This window comes from Rhincodon typus, unplaced genomic scaffold (genome assembly GCF_021869965.1).
Source record: "Rhincodon typus isolate 14 unplaced genomic scaffold, sRhiTyp1.1 hic_rhity00001235, whole genome shotgun sequence".
In the NCBI taxonomy this organism is placed as follows: Eukaryota; Metazoa; Chordata; class Chondrichthyes; order Orectolobiformes; family Rhincodontidae; genus Rhincodon; species Rhincodon typus.
Window position 1 is genome coordinate 11,178 of NW_025966873.1, and position 18,183 is coordinate 29,360.

The 18,183-nt window shown below is 41.3% G+C and overlaps 1 protein-coding gene across 1 annotated transcript; it reads left to right on the forward strand.

The window, feature by feature from the left end:
• The first annotated feature begins 1,579 nt into the window (after positions 1 to 1,579).
• On the forward strand, positions 1,580 to 6,556 carry LOC125481204 (nucleolar protein 6-like). Its single transcript, XM_048592445.1, has 2 exons — positions 1,580 to 1,739; positions 5,995 to 6,556. The coding sequence occupies exons 1-2, from the start codon at positions 1,707 to 1,709 to the stop codon at positions 6,256 to 6,258; spliced, it is 297 nt and encodes a 98-aa protein (XP_048448402.1). The 5' UTR covers positions 1,580 to 1,706; the 3' UTR covers positions 6,259 to 6,556.
• The last annotated feature ends 11,627 nt before the right edge of the window (positions 6,557 to 18,183 follow it).

Genomic DNA, 18,183 nt, shown 5'->3' on the forward strand with positions numbered 1-18,183 from the left:
GATTTACAAGGATGCTGCCAGGGTTGGAGGGTTTGAGCTATATGGAGAGGCTGAATAGGCTGGGGCTATTTTCCCTGGAGCGTCAGAGGCTAGGGGTGACTTTATAGAAGTTTATAAAATCATGAGGTTCATGGAAGGGATAAATAGAGAAGGTCTTTTCCCCGGGGCGGGGGAGTCCAAAACGAGAGGACATAGCTTTAAGGTGAGAGAGGAAATATTTAATAGAATTCTAAGGGGCAACTTTTTCACACTGATTGTGGTCCATGTATGGAATGAGCTGCCAGAGGAAGTGGTGGAGGCTGGTACAATTACAACATTTAAAAGGCATCTGGATGGGTAGATGAATAGGAAGGGCTTAGAAGGCTACGGGCCAAATGCTGGCAAATGGGACTAGATTAATTTAGGATATCTGGTCAGCATGGACAAGTTGGACTGAAGGGTCTGTTTTCGTGCTGTGCAGCTTATGGCTCTGTGACTCTATGACTCATTCTGCATTTCTATCTATTCTTGACTATCATACTCTGTCTTTTGCACTGGGTGCCATTGCCCACTGTTCCACTTTCACACCCCCACCCCCAGCATCTAATGTTTTAAAGTAGATTTGTAGCTCGGGTTGTGGATGTTGTGGTTGGTTGGCTCGCCGAGTTGCTTTGTTATTCTGCAGACATTTCCCTAAATAATTAGCATCATTTTCCACTCCGTTTCAGTTCTGAAGAAGTCTTTCAAGTTGAAATATTAACTTTAATGAAAGCATGGACCAACACTGCGTGATATGAAGCCTGCAATTCAAATAAAGCACTGATATGTTCTAAACCCAAATTATTTCACTTCTTAAAGTGAACACCCTACCAACAAAATTCAAAATAGATAAATTCATCGAAAGCAATTTGGTAAAATGCTGAAACACAAAGGGGAAGTGGGTGCAATGGTGGAGAAAAGGAAATCCATGGTTCAAGCAGCAGCCTGTCTTGCCCACTCCATATTTCTGGATGTTGTCTCACCACCTTGTGCAGAGATGATTTAATGCACCTTTGGGACAAGCAGGACTTAAACCTTAGATGACAAAGTATAGAGCTGGATGAACACCGCAGGCCAAGCAGCATCAGAGGAGCAGGAAAGCTGACGTTTCGGGCCTAGACCCTTCTTCAGACTTAAACCTTGCTCTTTTGGCCCAGATGTAGGGACACTACCACTGCACTACAAGCGCTCCACTCCATATTTCTCCCATCTGCATTACTCTGCTGGATCACTGCTTCAGCACCCAGGAAATTCCCAAGGAGTGTTCAGCAGTCTGTGATTGACAGAGTCAAAAGTCACACACACCAGTTATAGTCTAATAGGTTTATTTAAAATCACAAGCTTTTGGAAAACTGCTCCTACGTCAGGTGAAGTCACCTGTGAGTTTTAACTTAGTCCACCCCAGTCCAATACCAGCACCTCCACATCAATGTGATTGGGACTTCACATCACCTGACGGACAGCCCAGTGGAACCTGACGTCATCCGACAGACCACCCTACGGGATCTGACGCCATCTGATTGACAGAGAGCGAAACCACATGATATCCGGAAGACGGCGTGTGTGCAACGGCGTTGGACCAATCAGGTAGAGAGGGGGCGGGGCTTCAGCTCGGGTTGACAGGAAGTTGAAGCAGTGCGTGGCGGTCGGGTGAAGCAGCTCAAAGTTGACTGAAACACGTAGGAGTAATGAAGAGAAAGAACCACGACACTGGGCACTTGGTATGTGCACAGCTTTTATTGATCTGAACTCGGTCCGTGTAGTACATTAGGCGTGCTAATTCCATATGTTTTACCCATCCCCGTACGCAATAAGTGTCCTTGTTGCTGAAATATTAGTTTATTAGTGATGTGTGGTTGCATGTGTATTGAAGCAAACCTCAACACATCAATATCTTCCCTCATTTATTACTAATTCAACACTGAACTTACTTACTAATATCTGCGATATGACAGGCCGTGGGATGTCGACTTCGCTGGCCAGCCCAGCATATGTTGCCCATCCGGAATTGTCCGGAAAGCTGTGTTAAGAGTCAACCACATTGAGATGGATCTGGAGACACATATAGCCTAGACCAGAAAAGATATATTTTTTTCTTTATTCGTTCACGGGATGAGGGCATCGCTGGCCCGGCAGCATTTATTGCCAATCCCTAATTGCCCAGAGGACAGTTCAGAGTCAACCACTTTGCTGTGGGTCTGGAGTCACATGTAGGCCAGACCAGGTAAGGATGGCAGTTTCCTTCCCTGAAGGACACTAGTTTCCTGACAATTGACAATGAATTCATGGTCATCATTAGATTCTTAATTCCATTACTTATTGAATTTAAATTCCACCATCTGCCATGGTGGGATTTGAACCTGGGTCCCCAGAATGTTATCTGGGTCTCTGGATTAACAGTCCAGTGATAATACCACCTCATGATTCCTCAAATTTGAAGCAGCTGATGTTCAAATGCAACAAGATCTGGACAATATCGAGGCTTGCGCTGCCAGGTGTCAAATAACATTTGCGCCACATACGAGACAATCTAACAACCACCACCACCACCACCACTTGACATTCAATGGATTTAGTATCACAGATTCCCTCACTATTGACATCCTTGGGATACCATTGACCAGAAACTGAATTGGACTTGGTATATACACTGGCTACAAGAGCAGGTCAGAGGCTAGGAATACAGCAACAAGTAACTCACCTCCCGACTCCCAAGATTATGTTCTTCGTCGACAAGACACAAGTCAGCGGTGGTCCCCACTTGCCTGGATAAGTGCAACTCCAACATCAAGAAGCTTGACACCATATAGAACAAGCAGCCCCCTTGACTGGCATCACATCTCAAACATTCATTTCCTCTATCACAACTGCTCAGGAGCAGCTGTATGTACGATCCACAAGATGCTTTGCAGAAATTCACCAAAGGTCCTTTAATAGCACCTTTGAAACTCTTGTCCATATCTGTCTAGAAGGACAAGGGCAGCAGATACGTTGAACACTGCCATCTGCAAATTCCCTTCCAAACTACTTACCATCCTGATTTGGAAAGAGATCACTGTTGCTTCAGTGTCGCTGGGTCAAAATCCTGAAATTCTGTCTCTAAGTGCATTGTGAGTCTACCTATGACATATGGACTGCAATGGTTCCAGAAAGTAGCTTGCCAGCACCACATTTGAGGGCAACCAGGGACGGGCTATAAATAGTAGCCAACAGCAATGTCCTGTGAGTGGATTGAAAAGAAATGAAAACTGCATTTTACAAAACAGAGCACATAGAATAAATGGAGCAGTTTCTGTGCTGTGTATCCATGATGATCCACATAATCCTCTTGGGGTATTTGCTTTTCCAAAAAGTTCTAGATGAGAATTTTTCAAAGTATTGTTGAGATTCATGATAATGATTTAGTATAAAGAAATTGGCTGAAGTATCACAAATATTGGGCACTGGCTGAAGACCTGGTGCACCAGGAATCAGTATTTGGCCCAATTTTATCTTTTTCAGTAATTTAGCCTTAAAAATTCAAATTGCTGAAATGTTACTGTTATGTATGGTTGTCACCGGGAAGCACTTTATTCAATTTGCAGGCTCGGCAAACATTTATTGCCCATCCCAAGTTGCCCAGAGGAGGGAGTGGAGGAGGCAGTTGCTTTCTGGTGTTAATCGGTAGATTATTAATCCAGAGATCCAGGCAATATTTGGATGATCGGAGGTTGAATCCCGCCATGGCAGATGGTGGAATTTCAATTGAATAATAAAATTCTGGAATTAAGAGTCTATTGGTAATCGTTGTTCATTGTCGGAAGAACCCAACTGATTCACTAAAGCCCTTTTAAGGAAGGAAGCTACCATCCTTACCTGGTCTGACCTCCGTGTGATTCCAGACCCACAGCAGTTAGGAGTGGGCAATAAATACTGGCCTAGCTCCAGTTACGCCCTCATCTTGAGAATGAATTAAAAAAACTTAAGGTAGCGAAAGACGCACACATGAATGCAGGTTCCTTCTTTTGGCAGTTTATGGATGAAATATTCGGGCAAAATCCCATATTCCCCCACGAAGTTGCCAGTAAAAGAAAATCCCATGACACTATTTTGAACACGAATAATGGAGTTATCCTTTTGTGTCCTGGCAATACTTGTCCCTCAGTGATTATCTTAATGATCAAATGATCTGTTTTAATCACAGTGTTGTTTTGAAGCATTTGCTGTTAACAGAACTGATTGTCTCAGTTCTGCCATTGCAACACTGATTGCGCTATAGAAGGAAGTACCTCAGTGGCTGTAAACTGCTTTGTCACATCCTCAGATTTGTGGACAGCACTATATAAATGGAAGTCTTTCCTTTTCTTCAGTTGTTCATTAATCATGTGTGGTCTCTTGGACCATTACACCCAAGATCATTTAAAAAAAATTATATTGCAATGACCTTGAAGAGAACATGCAGTGATTCCTACCTCTCCTTGCTTTCTGCTAGCAATCTACAGGCTTGAAGAGTGTTTGTTTCATTTATTCAATCATGGGATGTGGTTTAACCACCATTTATTGGACTTTTCTATTAGCCTGAAGAAGGTGGAGGTGAGCTACCTTCTGCAACCCATGTGGTGAAGGGGACACACAGTGCTATTAGGGAAGGAGTTCCAAGTCAGGATGGTGTGTGACTTGGAGGGGAAACCTGCAGCTGATGATGCTCCAAGAATCTGCTCTCTTTGTCCTTGAGCTGGTACAGGTCATAGGTTTGGAAGGTATTGTCAAAGGAACCTTGGTAAGTATCTTGTAAATGGTACGCACCCACTGCCACTGTGCATCAATGGTGAAGTGAGTGGATGATGACGCTCATGAATGGGCTGCCAGTCAAGCGGGCTGTTTTGTCTTGGATGGTGTTAAACTTTTTTGTTGTCAAAGATGCACTCTTTCAAGAAACTGGAGAATATTTCATTCCTTTCCTGACTTATGCCTTATGGATGGTGGATAGGCTTTGGGGAGAGAGGAAGTGAGTTGCTTTCAGCAGAATTTCTAGCCTCTGACCTCCCCAGAATTAAATGGCTGTTCCAGTTCAGTTTATAGTTGATGGCAATTCCTAGGATGTTGTTAGTGGGGGAACTCAGTGATGGTAACACAATTGAAAGTTGAGGGACGGTGATTAGATTCTGTTTTGTTGGAGATGGCCATTGCCTGGTACTTGTGTGGCATGAATGTTACTTGCCACTTGTCAGTTCAAGTGTAGACCTTATCTAAGTCTTGCTGCATTTGGACACTACTTTGTTAAGTGAGGAGTTATCAACGCTGCCGAACATCGTGCAATCATCCATGAACATTGCCCTTTTAACTTTATGAAGGTAGGAAGGTCATCAATAAAGCATCATATGTGATCTTAGTCATAGTTTTCTCCTGTTTCTTCTCTGCAATTTAGAAGGATTAAACACAAGGGCAGATACAAATAAGTCAAGAGTCATGCTACTTTCTTGGTTCAAATGCACAACAATAGAGATTTGTAAGATTTTAGGGTAAATTTGTAGTTCGGGTTGTGGATGTAGTGATTGGTTGGCTTGCCGAGCTGGTTCATTGTTCTGCAGATGTTTCATTACCCTGCTGGGTAACATCATCAGTGCAGCTTCCGATGAAGCGTTGTTGTATTTTCCTGCCTGTTATTTAAACTCTGGTGTCCGTTGAGCTGGATTACCTCACTTCTGCCTCACTTCTGGTTTTCCTTCGCAATGGAGTGTATATCTGGTTCAGCTCTGTGTTTATTGGTGGCTTTCTTAGTGGCGAACCAGGCTTCTCGGAATTCCCATGCTTGTCTCTGCTTTGCCTGTCCCAGGATCCTGCAGGATAATGAACAACGAACCAGCTGGGCAAGTCAACCAACCACAGTAGAGATTTGTAAGGGGGATGTGAGGCAGAAGTTTGCCCTTCTTTGTTAATTTAACCGTATGTATCTTGTTACATCAAATTTTTAATCTTCTATGCCTTAATTTAAAGGATTTTGAGAAATTCCAAGATGAAGAAGACAGCAATGTTGACGAGGAGGTGGAAGAAGAAATTAAAAATCCTGGAAAAAAGAGAAATGTCATGAAAAACAAGCAACCAAAAGCTGTTGGAGTAATAGAAGCTGTTAAACTAAGTAAAAGAGAGCTGTACAAGACTCCAACTAATGAAGAGCTCAGTCAGCTGAAAGAAACAGAGAATCTCTTTCATTCTGCTTTGTTACGAATGCAGGTATTACACCACGATAAAACAACCTAATTTTCTTGAACGTTTGAATGTTTCAATTATGGAAAATAGAAAACTTCTTTTCCCTTGCCCTATTTCCACCCTGTATCACATTGAAGCACAAAAAGATGCTGATTGAACAGTTATTCCTTTGTTTAAGTGTTACTCTCTCCTTTTCTGAAAGCAGTGGCTTGTGCTTAGGTATGATTTAATGAGCAGCAGCAGCAGTACCCCCCCTTCTACAGGACTGTCGAAGGGGATATTGTAGACATCTTCATGTCATGAACTGATGCCTGAAAAAAGTAGGAAATAAAATAATTTGAAAGATAAAGCAAACCTTGGTATACACGCTACAATTTAGTCATAATGTATTAGTGAAGGTCTAAGGCACAGAAAACGGCCCTTCAGCCCATTTAGTCTGTGTCAGTCAAAGACAAGGATTTCTACCTCTACCAGTCTTGAACGCAGTGAGTTCCAGATTCCCACCAGCCTCAGTGGAGAAATTTTTCCTCCTCTCCTTTAAACCTCCTGTCCTTATCTTAAATCTATACCTCCACTATTGATCCCTCCGCCAATGGAAAAAGTTCTTTCCTGTCTACTGTCTCTATCTATGCCCCTCAATTTTATACTTCTCAATTATATGTCCATCTCCCGCTTCAGGCTTTACTGCTCCAAGTTAAACTATCCGAGTCTCTCCAATCACTCTTCATAATTAAAACTTTCCATCCTGGGCAACATCCTAGTAACAAAAACAGAAATTGCTGGAGAAACCCAGTAGACTTGGTGACATCTCTGGAGAGAAAGCAGAGTTAATGTCTTGGATCCAGTGATCCTCTGGAACCGATCTAGTAAATCTGCTCTGCATCCTTTTTGGTACAATAATATCCGTGCTGTAATGTAGATCCAGAACTGCACACATTACTGTAGCTGTGGCCTAACCGACATCTTGTATGGTACCAGTATCAGCCTGCCTGCTCTTAAACTCTTGTTTCTGTTAATAAAGGCAAGTATCCCATTTGCATTCTTAATCACTTTATTTGCCTGTCCACCTACCTTAAGGGACCTATGGACATGCATGCCAAGGTCCCTCTTATCCTCCTCTCTTCCCAGGGTCCTACTATTCTTTATATATTCCCGTACCTTATTTGTCTTGCCCACGTGCATCACCTCACACTTATCCAGGCAAGTCACTAGCCAAGACCTGCAAACAACTGTGGTGAAATTGTCTTAGTAACTTGATATCTGGTTATTATTTCAGAGACCAAATGGAGAATCAAAGCTTCTCACCGTAAAAATCTGTACGTATCTCTGTATTTAGACAAAGTCAAATATCTGGCTGGTCTACCAGATTTTTGTCCCCTGTAAACTTGAGGCCATCCAAACTTCTGCTTCACATGGTCTAACTCTCACCAAGTCCCATTTTCATTGGCATTCACAGGATGTAAATGTCACTGGCTGGAAATAGGAAATTAGTGGAAAAAATTCTGAGGGACAGGATCAATCAATACCTGCAAAGCACAGGTAAATAGGAGAGTGGGAATGCACAAAGGATGCTTACTTTCATTAGCTAGGGCATAGAATACAAGAGTCAGGAAGTCTTGTTGCAACTTTATAGGTCATTAGTTAAGGCACAGATGGAATTTAGTGTGGCAACCAGAGTTGCACACAATTGGAAGGGTGCAATTGCACTGGAGAAGGTGCAGATGAAGTTCACCAGGATGTTGGCTGGGATGAAAAGTCTCAGTTATGAGGAGAGACTGTATAGATCGGGTCTATTTGCCTTGGGGTGGGGTGGCGCAGTGAGGGGCGGGGGGGGGGAAGGGCAGGGATGGAAGATCTGATTGTCTATACTTGTCTTAATTTTGTATACCTCAGAGTAGATTATGAGAATCTCTTCCTCATGGCATATGTTTGCAGTGAGGAGTAAATGGTTTGGAGGGATCTGAGGAAATATTTTTCGTCCAGAGTGATAGAAATAGGAAATGCACTTCCTGAGAGAGTGGTAGAGGTGGGTATTCTTGCAACATTTAAGAAGCATCTGGACTGAGCCCTTAAAATTGCCAAGCTATGGACAAAGAGCAGAGCAGGTAAATGGGATTAGTGTAGTTTGGTGTTTGTTGGTCAGCATAGACATGGTGGGCTGAAGGGTTTGTTTTGTGCCCTTGGTTTCTGTGGCCCAATGTTCTATTTAGTTTAATAATTTCCTGTGAAATGCTTTGGGACATTATCTTATAAAGAACCTTTAATGTAATAAAGTAGTTGCAACTTATAGTAATGAATATGAAAGTCAAATTAGAACTTGTTCTCTCCTGTGTTAAAAAGGCAGTATGACAATTACAGATTTTGTCAATCCAAACTTGGGTTAAATCTGGAAAAACTGGTGAACTGTAGAATGTTATAGGTGTCTCACTGATTCTGTAAGTAGTAGGAATAACTCAGTGATGTATTGAAGCTTTTTATGTTTACATAGATCCCAATGTGACAAATCAATCTAAAGATATCAATTATGACCCTGCCTGCATGATTAAATAATATTATGCATTACATGTTACACCCTTGCCTTCTGTTGCATCAATAGTTGCCAACACCACCAGGGCTTGGCACCTGCATGTGGGCCACAGTGTCCAGATCTTTGGGTGCCTTATGAGCCACCATGTGTGTCAGTAGACATTCTGCCTTTGAAATCAACTCACTGAGTAGTTGAAGTAGTGCAAACAGATTAAAACCAAGTATGACCTCTCCCTATTTATTTCAGAACCCCCTTCCTCTCCCCCATTTCTGATGAAGGGTCTAGGCCCGAAATGTCAACCTTCCTGCTCCTATGATGCTGCTTGGCCTGCTGTGTTCATCCAGCTCTACATCTTGTTATCTCAGATTCTCCAGCATCTGCAGTTCCTACTATCTCATGACTATTATATTCTGTTAGCAGTATTGATGTCTAGCAGTACTCAAAGTTCATGGAAAAATTGAAAGACTCTTTCTTCTTGTTGGAGAGTCAGTTAAAATGCTTATAAAAGAGAGAAACTTTGTGTTGGAGCACTGATTATCTTGGTACCAAGAATGGTTAAGGTGGCGATGGTTGGATCTTTTAAGGGAAATGCCTGTGAATCTCAAAGGCTGAGGGAGATGCAGGGCTACAGAGAGTAGTTTGTGGTAGTGCAGTGAGTTTTGGATTACTAGGTTAAAGAGCTGGTATAGTCATGACAAGCTGAATGGGATGTTTCTGAACATTAACTACAACGCTTTTGGGAAGCTCTTTTTATAATGAAGAAAAGTTCCTTCTGCTTACTGATTGCCTGTGGACATTAATACAGTGGTGAACACTTCTGTCACAGTTATAAGACATTGCACTTGTGAAGAATGTTTCTCCACTTAAAGGTTAATTAAATTCGATGGTAGAACAAAACTGTAATGAATTGTTTTGGTGGATGCTGTAATGTGGTGAGGTTGCAGTAACTATGGTACAGTTCTGATGATCCTTCTTGCTGAGCTCACGTTCATTTATTCAGGGTTTTCTTAGTCATTGAGGTCTACAGTACAACAAAAGGGCCGTTCCTCTCAAAGTCCGTGACAGTTGATAACCACTGCTCTAAGCATTCCACTTCCATAAATGTATCATGGCTGCAGAGGAGCTGCCATTCCCACCTTTTATTGTAACATAATCCTCAATTCGTAGGATTGGAATAGAAACTTTTTTTCTTTCTCTCTCCAGCAAGAAGGTTTTTTATACTTATTGTGTATCTCTTTCCAAATTAAGTTTTGTTTTCTACAAAGAGTCCTGCGTTCCTCTTAATGCCGCCAAAGTATTACAAAAAATTGACAAAAACAAGATGCCATTATTTCAAATAATCAATATAATCAAATCATCACCTTTAATGCACCTGTTGCAGCAATGCTTTTTCAATTTTAGGTCAGGACCGAATTTAAACGTGATTACCATCACTAGTCTACTATCTATAAATAGATGTTGCCTGGACACATTTCATGAAAGTGTTTACTTGGGCAAGGCAGTCAGAGGGTTGTTGATCCCCTGAATGTGATATTTCATACTGTATTCTGAACATAAAAACCTGAGGAGAATGAGCTGGGGAAGATCCTATGGCTGTTGAGCCTGCCCAGCATTCATCATGATCATGGCTGATTTTGGACTTCATCTCCACTTACCTGCTCACTTCTCATTTTGCTTGATTTCCTGACATGTCCAATCTTCCAGCTTTCAATAAATTTATAAATATTCATGGAGCATCATTAATGAGAATTCCATAGATTCACTTGTAATGAAGGAATTGCTCCCCTTCAGTGTCCCAATTCATTTGTACCTTATTCTGAAACTATGGCCCCATTTTGTAGGTTCTCTGACCAGGGGAAACAACATCTCAGTATCTGTCCTATGAATTTTCTTTGCAATCCTTAATATTACAATGAGATCACCTCATTAATAAGGGGACCAACATTGCTCTCAGTACTCCAGATATCGTCTCATCAGCACCTTGTACAGTTGCAGTAAGACTTCCTTACTCTTATGCTCCAAGCCCCTTGAAATAAGGACCTGCATTCCATTAGCATTTCTGATTAACTGCTACATCTGTGTGCTACCTTTCTGTTTTTCATTTATGAGTCTCCCAAATCCCTTTGTGTTGCAACTTTTCTCCATTTAAGTAATGTGCTTTTGTTGTCCCTCACAAAATGAACAGTTTCATGTATTTCACATTATACTCCATTTGCTAACTTTTGCCCATTTACTTAATCTATAAATAGCTCTCTGTAAACTGTTTGTATCCCTCTCACAATCTGCCTTTCCACCTATTTTTGTGCTGTGCTGTAGCCAAATTTGTAGCCGTTCACTTTCTTCCTGCAAATCACTAATATTAACAGCACTGATCTCTGTGGAACTGAGAACTGAAGACCAATAGTCCTCAAACAATATGAAGACAGCAGGAAAGAACTCAAAACAAGGCATTAGGAGCGCTAAAAGGAGCCATAAAATGTCTTTGGCCATCAGGATTAAAGAAAAGTCCGAAGGCATTTAATAAATATGAAAGGAGTGGGAGGGTAGCTGGGGAAAGAGTAGTCTTCTCAAAGACAAAGGAGGGAATTTGTGTGTGGAGCCAGAGAAGGGCTATGAGGTCCTTTAACGAATACTTTGCATCGGTATTTGCAAAGGAGAAGAACGTGGTAGATGATGAGTCTAGAGAGGGGTATGTTGATATTCTTGGAAATGTCAGTACAAAAGGAAAAGGTGTTGTGTGTTTGAAAAATGTAAGGTAGCCAAGTCTCCAGGACCTGATGGGATTTATCCCAGAATGCAGAGAGGTAGGTGAAGAAATTGCTGTGGCCTTGTGCGAAATCTTTGTATCCTCTATTTAGTCACAAGGGAGATTACAGTGGATGTCACTCCTTTAAGAAGGACAACAGGAATAATCTGGGAAATTAAGACCAGTGGGTCATACATCAGTGGTAGCGAAATTGGAGATGATTCTGAGGGATAAGCTTTACTCACATTTGGAAAAAGTATGGACATACTAGCGATAGGCAGCGTGGCTTTGTGTGGGGAAGGTTGCCCCTCTCGTACTTGATTGAAGTTTGAGAAGGTGTCAAAGATGAACGAGACCAGGGCAGTCAACAAGGCCCTCTGTGGGAGGCTCGTACAGAAGGTGAAGTCACATGGGTTTTACAGTCAGCTGGTAAGATGCACACAGCTGGCTTAGTCATAGAAGACAATAGTGGTGGAAGAGTGTTTTTTAGATTGGAGACCTGATCAGCGTGGAGACTCTTGTTGTTTGTCATATATATAAATGACTGAGGAGAGTGTAGATGGCCTGATTAGTAAACTTGTGGACTGACAAAGTTTTTAGGGAGCTGTGAATATGAGGAGGATTGCCCGAGGATACAGCAGAATGTAGACTGGCTGGGGACACTTGGATGGAGAAATGGCAGATGGAATTTAATCTGGACAGATGTGAGATAATGCATTTTGGAAGCTCTAACACAGGAGGGAAGTGTACAGTAAATGGCAGAACTTCCCTGAAAGTGGTAACCCAAGTGAATAAGGTGGTCAAGAGGAATATAAGCATGCTTGCTTTCATCGGTTGGGGTATAGAGTGTAAAAATTGCCAAGCCATGTTGCTGCTGTATGCAACTTAATTCTGCCACATTTGGAATATGGTGTACAGTTCTGGTCACCACACTACCAGAAGTTGAAGGTTTTGGAGAGGGTACAGAAAAGGTTTACCAGGATGTTGCCTGGTTTGGGGAGTATTAGCTGTGAGGAGAAATTGGACAAACTTGGATTGTTTTCACTTGAATGTTGAAGGATGAGGGTTGACCAGTTGGAAGTTTACAAAATTGCAAGAGGCATGGATAGAATGGTTAGTTGCAGTCTTTTTCACTGGGTAGAAGCGTCAATGGGTAAAAGTGGGTAAGTTTAAAAGATATGTGAAAGGCAATGGGCTGCTAAGGAGATGGTGGAGTCAGATAACAGTAGCAACATTTAATAGGCATCTTGATGACAGATGTGAATAGGCAGGAAATAGAGGAATATGAACAGTGTAGAGGCAAAAGGTTTTTAGTTCAGAAAGGCATCAAATGTTGCATGGGCTTGGTGGGCCAGAGGGCCTATTCCTGTGCTGTGCTGTTCTTTGTTGATCATGAGTTGCCAACCTGAGAAAACCTCTCATCCCCACTTGTTGTTTTCTGCCCTTAGCTAATTCTCTGTCAATGGCAATATATTACCTCCATAACTGTGCGCCCTTATCTTGTGACTTAATCTTTTGAGTGTACCTTTTTCAAACACCTCTGGAAGTCCAAAAACATCTGGTTCACCTCTATCCATACTGGTTGAAATTTCCTCAGAACTATATTAAATTAGTCATGATTTCCCTTTTATGAAACTATGCTGACTCTGCTTGATTACATTATGATTTTCCAAATATTCTGCTATTATTTCCTTAATCATTGATTTGCAATACTTTTTCAACATTAGATGTTATGTAATCAGCTTATAGTTACCTGCATTTTGCTTCCATTCTTTTTGAAGAGATGTGAACATTAGCAGTTTTCCAGTCCTCTGGTACTTCTGCAGAACCTAGTGATTTTTAGAAAATTAAAACAAATGTATCCTCTGTGGAGTTACTTCATTTAAGATCCTAAAAGCCATTAAAACACAGGGACCTGTCTGCCTTTAGCCCCATTAGTTGAGCAAATTCCACTTCTTTAGTGATCGTGATGGTACTTAATTCCTACCCTTAACAGTATGTTTGCAGTGTTTTCACCCGTAAAGACTGATGCAAAATATCAGTTAAAATCCTCTGCCATTCCCTTGTTCACAAGAACCGTCTCCAAAGATTTATTTTCTGAGGGGCCTATGTTCACTTTGACCTCAGTCCTCCTTTGCATATATTTAATTCAGCTCTTATTGTCAGTTTTTATATTCCTCCTAGTTAGCTCTCTTAGTTTATTTCTCTCTCATTATCGTCTTTGCAGGTCTCTTTTGCTGGATTCTGAATTTATCCATGATTGTGGCTATCACTGCCTTTGGCCTTCTTGTATGCTTTTTCTTTCAGCTTAATATTGTCCTTAAGCTTCCTTGGTCAGCCATGGTTGGTTTATCCCTCTCGGAATCTTTCCTCCTTACTGGGATGTATTTTTGCTGAAAATCTTGAATTATCTCTTAAATGTCTGCCACTACTTGCTCACTGTCTTTTCTGTTAATGTGTCCTCCCAATTCACTGCAGCTACCTCATTTAGTTGCAGCTCCCTTTATTTAAGTTAAACATAGGTCATTTCTGACCCAAGTTTCTCACTCTTGAACTGAATATCAAATTCTATCATGTTATGATCACTACTTCCTTGGTGATCTTATACTCAGAGGTCATTTATTAAATCCTGCCTCATTATCCATTGCCATATTTGACATAGCCTGCTCCCTGGTTGGCTCCATGACCTATTGCTCTAGGAAACTATCCCTTATGCACTCTATGAATTCATTGGAAAGGGTAGCTACAACAATTTGACTAACCCAAATAAGAATAATGAAGTCACCCGTACTTATTGCTCTTTTTTTTTTAAAACATGCCCTTATTTGTTGATTCCTAGCCTTTCCCAATGCGTGGCTACTGCTTGGGGTTTGTACACTTCTCCTACCAATGTCTTCTTTGCCTTGCTGTTTTTAATCTCTGTGCAAATGACGCTGTGTCATCCAAGTCTAGATAATTCCTGACAACCGTCCTCATTTCATCTATTATTAATTGTGCTATTCCACCACCTTTTCTACCCCTCCTGTCTCTCCAAAAAGAGAAATATTCCTGAATGTTAAGTTTGTAATTTTGATCTCTCTGTGTAACCATGTTTCTGTAATGGCTATGTGACCCTATCCATTTACCTTGATTCGCGCCATTAACTCATCTACCTTATTCCAAATGCTTTGTGCATTAAGATATAAAACTTTTAAGTTTGTTCTGTTCTTCAATTTTCCTATACTTATGAATCTATGGTACAATGACCTTCACACATTCTGTCCTTTTTAATTTTCTGGTAACAATCAGCCCATCACTAACCTGCAATCTAACCTTCTCCTTTACCTTTGTTTTTATAATTTTCCATGCAACTGAACCCATCCCACCACAATTTAGTTTAAAGCCCAGTCTACAACCATAGTTACTGAATTCACCAGGACTATGGTCCCAGCCTGATTCAGGGAGAGCTCATCCCATCGGAATAGCTCCATCCTTCCCCTGTACTGGTGACAGTGTCCCATGAATTCAAAACTACACCGATCTTTGAGCTATGCGTTTACGTCTAATCCTGTTGACCCTGTGCTAATTAGTTAATGGCTCAGGTAGTAATCTGGAGATTACCACCTTTTTTTGGTTCTGTTTTTTAATTTAACCCTGCGCTGCTCATATTACCTCTGCAGAACCTCATACCTCTTTCTGTATATATTGGGACCACAACAACTGGATCCTTCTCCTGCTTCAAGTTCCTCTGCAGCACAGATGAGAAATCTTGAACAGTGTCTGTTCCCCTGACTATACTGTCCCTGATTACAACTACAGTTCTCTTTTCTGAAATGGCTCCTTGTACCATTGTGCTATGATCAGTTTGCTTATCCCTCCTATAGCCCCCACTTTCATCTACACATGGAGTAAGAATCTCAAAAGCTGTTAGGCAAGCTCAAGGGCTGAGGCTCCTGCAGCACTACCTCCTAGGTCCCTCTTCCTGCCTTGCTGGTAGTGGCACCATCCTATCCCTGACCACTGACTGAATTCAAAGTAATTAATCTAAGGGGGTGGGTAACTGTTTCCTGAAACCACAGTATCCAGGTTACGCTTCCCTTTTGCTGACGTCTCGCAACGTTCAAAGTCCAGACTCCAGTCTATCAACTATCAGCCAGAGTTCGTCAAGCAACCAACATTTGTTACAGGTGCATTCACTCTGAAACACAATGGGGTCCACCATTGAAGTGGAAGTCTTCACCTGACGAAGGGGCTATTCTCCAAAAGCTTGAGATTTCAAATTAACCTGTTGGACTATAACCTGGTTTTGTCTGACTTCTGACAGGAGACAGGTATAACACATTGCCTAGCCCTCTGTCTCTATTTAATTTATTTATTTAGATAGTTCTTAAGTTGATTTAAAAAAGATCCTAGTGGTTGTTTAGTTTTTAAAATCTATAAATATTTCTCCTATTTACCTTCAACCTAAAATTAACCTATAACAGTCAAATTAGCAGCTATTACTAACAATCAAGTTATGGTTTTCATGCGATATCATTGTTTTTTACTCAGTTAGTTTTGTGCTAGGCTTCCAGTGATGGGCCTCAATTTATCTTGTTAAAAAGACCTCACAAGCTATAAACTAAAAAGCAAGCAAAAAAACACCTCTAGCCCTCTGCACTAAATTCCCACACTGATCCAAAATCCCTGAAATACATATTCACTCAGGCTGTGCCTCACTCCAATGTGATCTCTCCTTCCTGATCATACGAAGTTTATTGATGGTGCCCTTTCACCAAATCCTCTCTTAAACAGAGCGGAGGTAACCTGAGATGACTCTCATTAGTTAAGCTTCCATAGTAATCAATTCCCAATGAGGCTCAGTTCAGGTTTGAGTGATTGATTCAGCTGAGTCAGCTACCTTATTAATCTTTTAATTAGACTACTGAATTTTAAACCTTAAAAAGGAGAAAGAAAACAAAGATTTACCAGATTGTGGTCTGTCCTTCCTGATTGTGGAAATAAAAGATAGATGTTAATGCTTGGAAAACACAAAACTCCTAGGACTGGGGGGGAGGGAACTGTAAAATTAATGCATAATTGTAAGCTTACAAAATTCTTAGAGTCTGAACTAGTTCCTACAGATTGGAGGGTGGCTAGAGTAATGACACTATTTAAGAAGCCAATGAACATGATGTTGGTAGTAGGGAAAAATGCTAGAGTCCGTTAGAAGAGATGTAATAGCAGAGCATTGGAAGATAGTGACAGCATTGGACAGAATCAGCATGGATGGGAAGTTGTGCTCGACATAACTGAAGGGATGTTTTGAGATGGTTCTCAAAACAGAGTACAAATAAATGGGTCTTTTTCGCAGTAGCAAGCAGTGACTACTGAAACATTTCCAGGAATCACTGGGGTTATTCATAAGGTAGATTAATAATTTCATGAGGAAACTATATGTCATATTCCAAGTTTGGGAATGATGCAAAGCTGGGTGGGAGGGTATGCTGTGAGAAGGATGTAGAGAAGCTTCACAGTGATTTGGACAAGTTAAGTATTTGAACAAATGTGTGGCAGATGCAGCATGATACGGATAAATGTCAGGTTATCCATTTTGGAAGCAAAAACAAGAAGACCAGTTGTGATCTGAATGGTGATATATTGGGAAAAGGGGAGATGCAATGAGACCTGGATGTCCTTGTACATCAGTTGCAGCAAGTAAACATACAAGTCTGGCAGGCAGTGAAGAAGGCAAAGAGCATGTTTACCTTTACAGAAATGTCTTGCTGTGACTATACGAGGCATTGGTAAGATCACATCTGAGGTACTGCATACAATTTTGGACTCCTTATCTGAGAAAGGAAGTTCTGGCTATTGAAGGAGTTCAGCAAAGATTTACTGGACTGATTCCTGGGATGGTGAGACTGACATCGGGATAGACCAGGTCAGTTAAAACGTTGTTCACTGAAGATTTGAAGAAAGAGGGGGGATCTTAGAAACCTGTAATATCCTAACAGGGGATTAGGGTAAGTGCAGGAAGGATATTCCCGATGACCAGGGAATCTTGAACCAGGAGTCACAGTCAAAGGATACGGGATGGACCTTTTAGGACTACAGGCTGCAGTTGATATTGATCAGCTGGTAAATTGGACAGAGCAGTGGCAGATGGAATTTAATCCTGATAAGTATGAAGTGATGCATTTTGGGAGATCTAATAAGGGAAGGACATACACAACGAATGGAAGGTCATAGGGAGGATTGAGGACGAGAGGAACTTTGCTATACAAGCCCATAGCTCCCTGAAGGTGTCAACACAGGTAGACAGGTGGACAGGTAGAGAGGAAAGCATATGGAATACTTGCCTTCATTAGCTGGGGTGTAGAATATAGGAGCACGGAAGTCTTGTTGCAACTTCATAAGAGTTTGGTTAGGCCACAGATGGAATATTCTGTGCAGATCTAGTAGCCACTATTGGAAGGACATGATTGTGTGGGAAAGGGTGCAGAAGACATTCACAGGATGTTGCCTGCAATGGAAAGTCTCAGTTATGAGGAGAGATTGGATAGATTGGGTTTATTTTCCTTGGAGCAGAAGAGTCTGAGGGGCGATCTGATTGAGGTATACAAAATTGAGAGGCATAGACAGAACAGATTGTGAGAATCTCTCCCAGGACTGAAATGTCTAACACCAGAGGGCATAAGCTTAATGTAAGGAGTAGTGGTTTAGTTGGGATCTGAGGAAGAAT

Bases quoted from the DNA above. Each gene is read 5' to 3' on its own strand.
- LOC125481204 (XM_048592445.1), top strand. From the start codon at position 1,707: ATGAAGAGAAAGAACCACGACACTGGGCACTTG. The intron at 1,740-5,994 runs GTATGTGCACAG...CTTAATTTAAAG, and splicing joins ACCACGACACTGGGCACTTG to GATTTTGAGAAATTCCAAGA.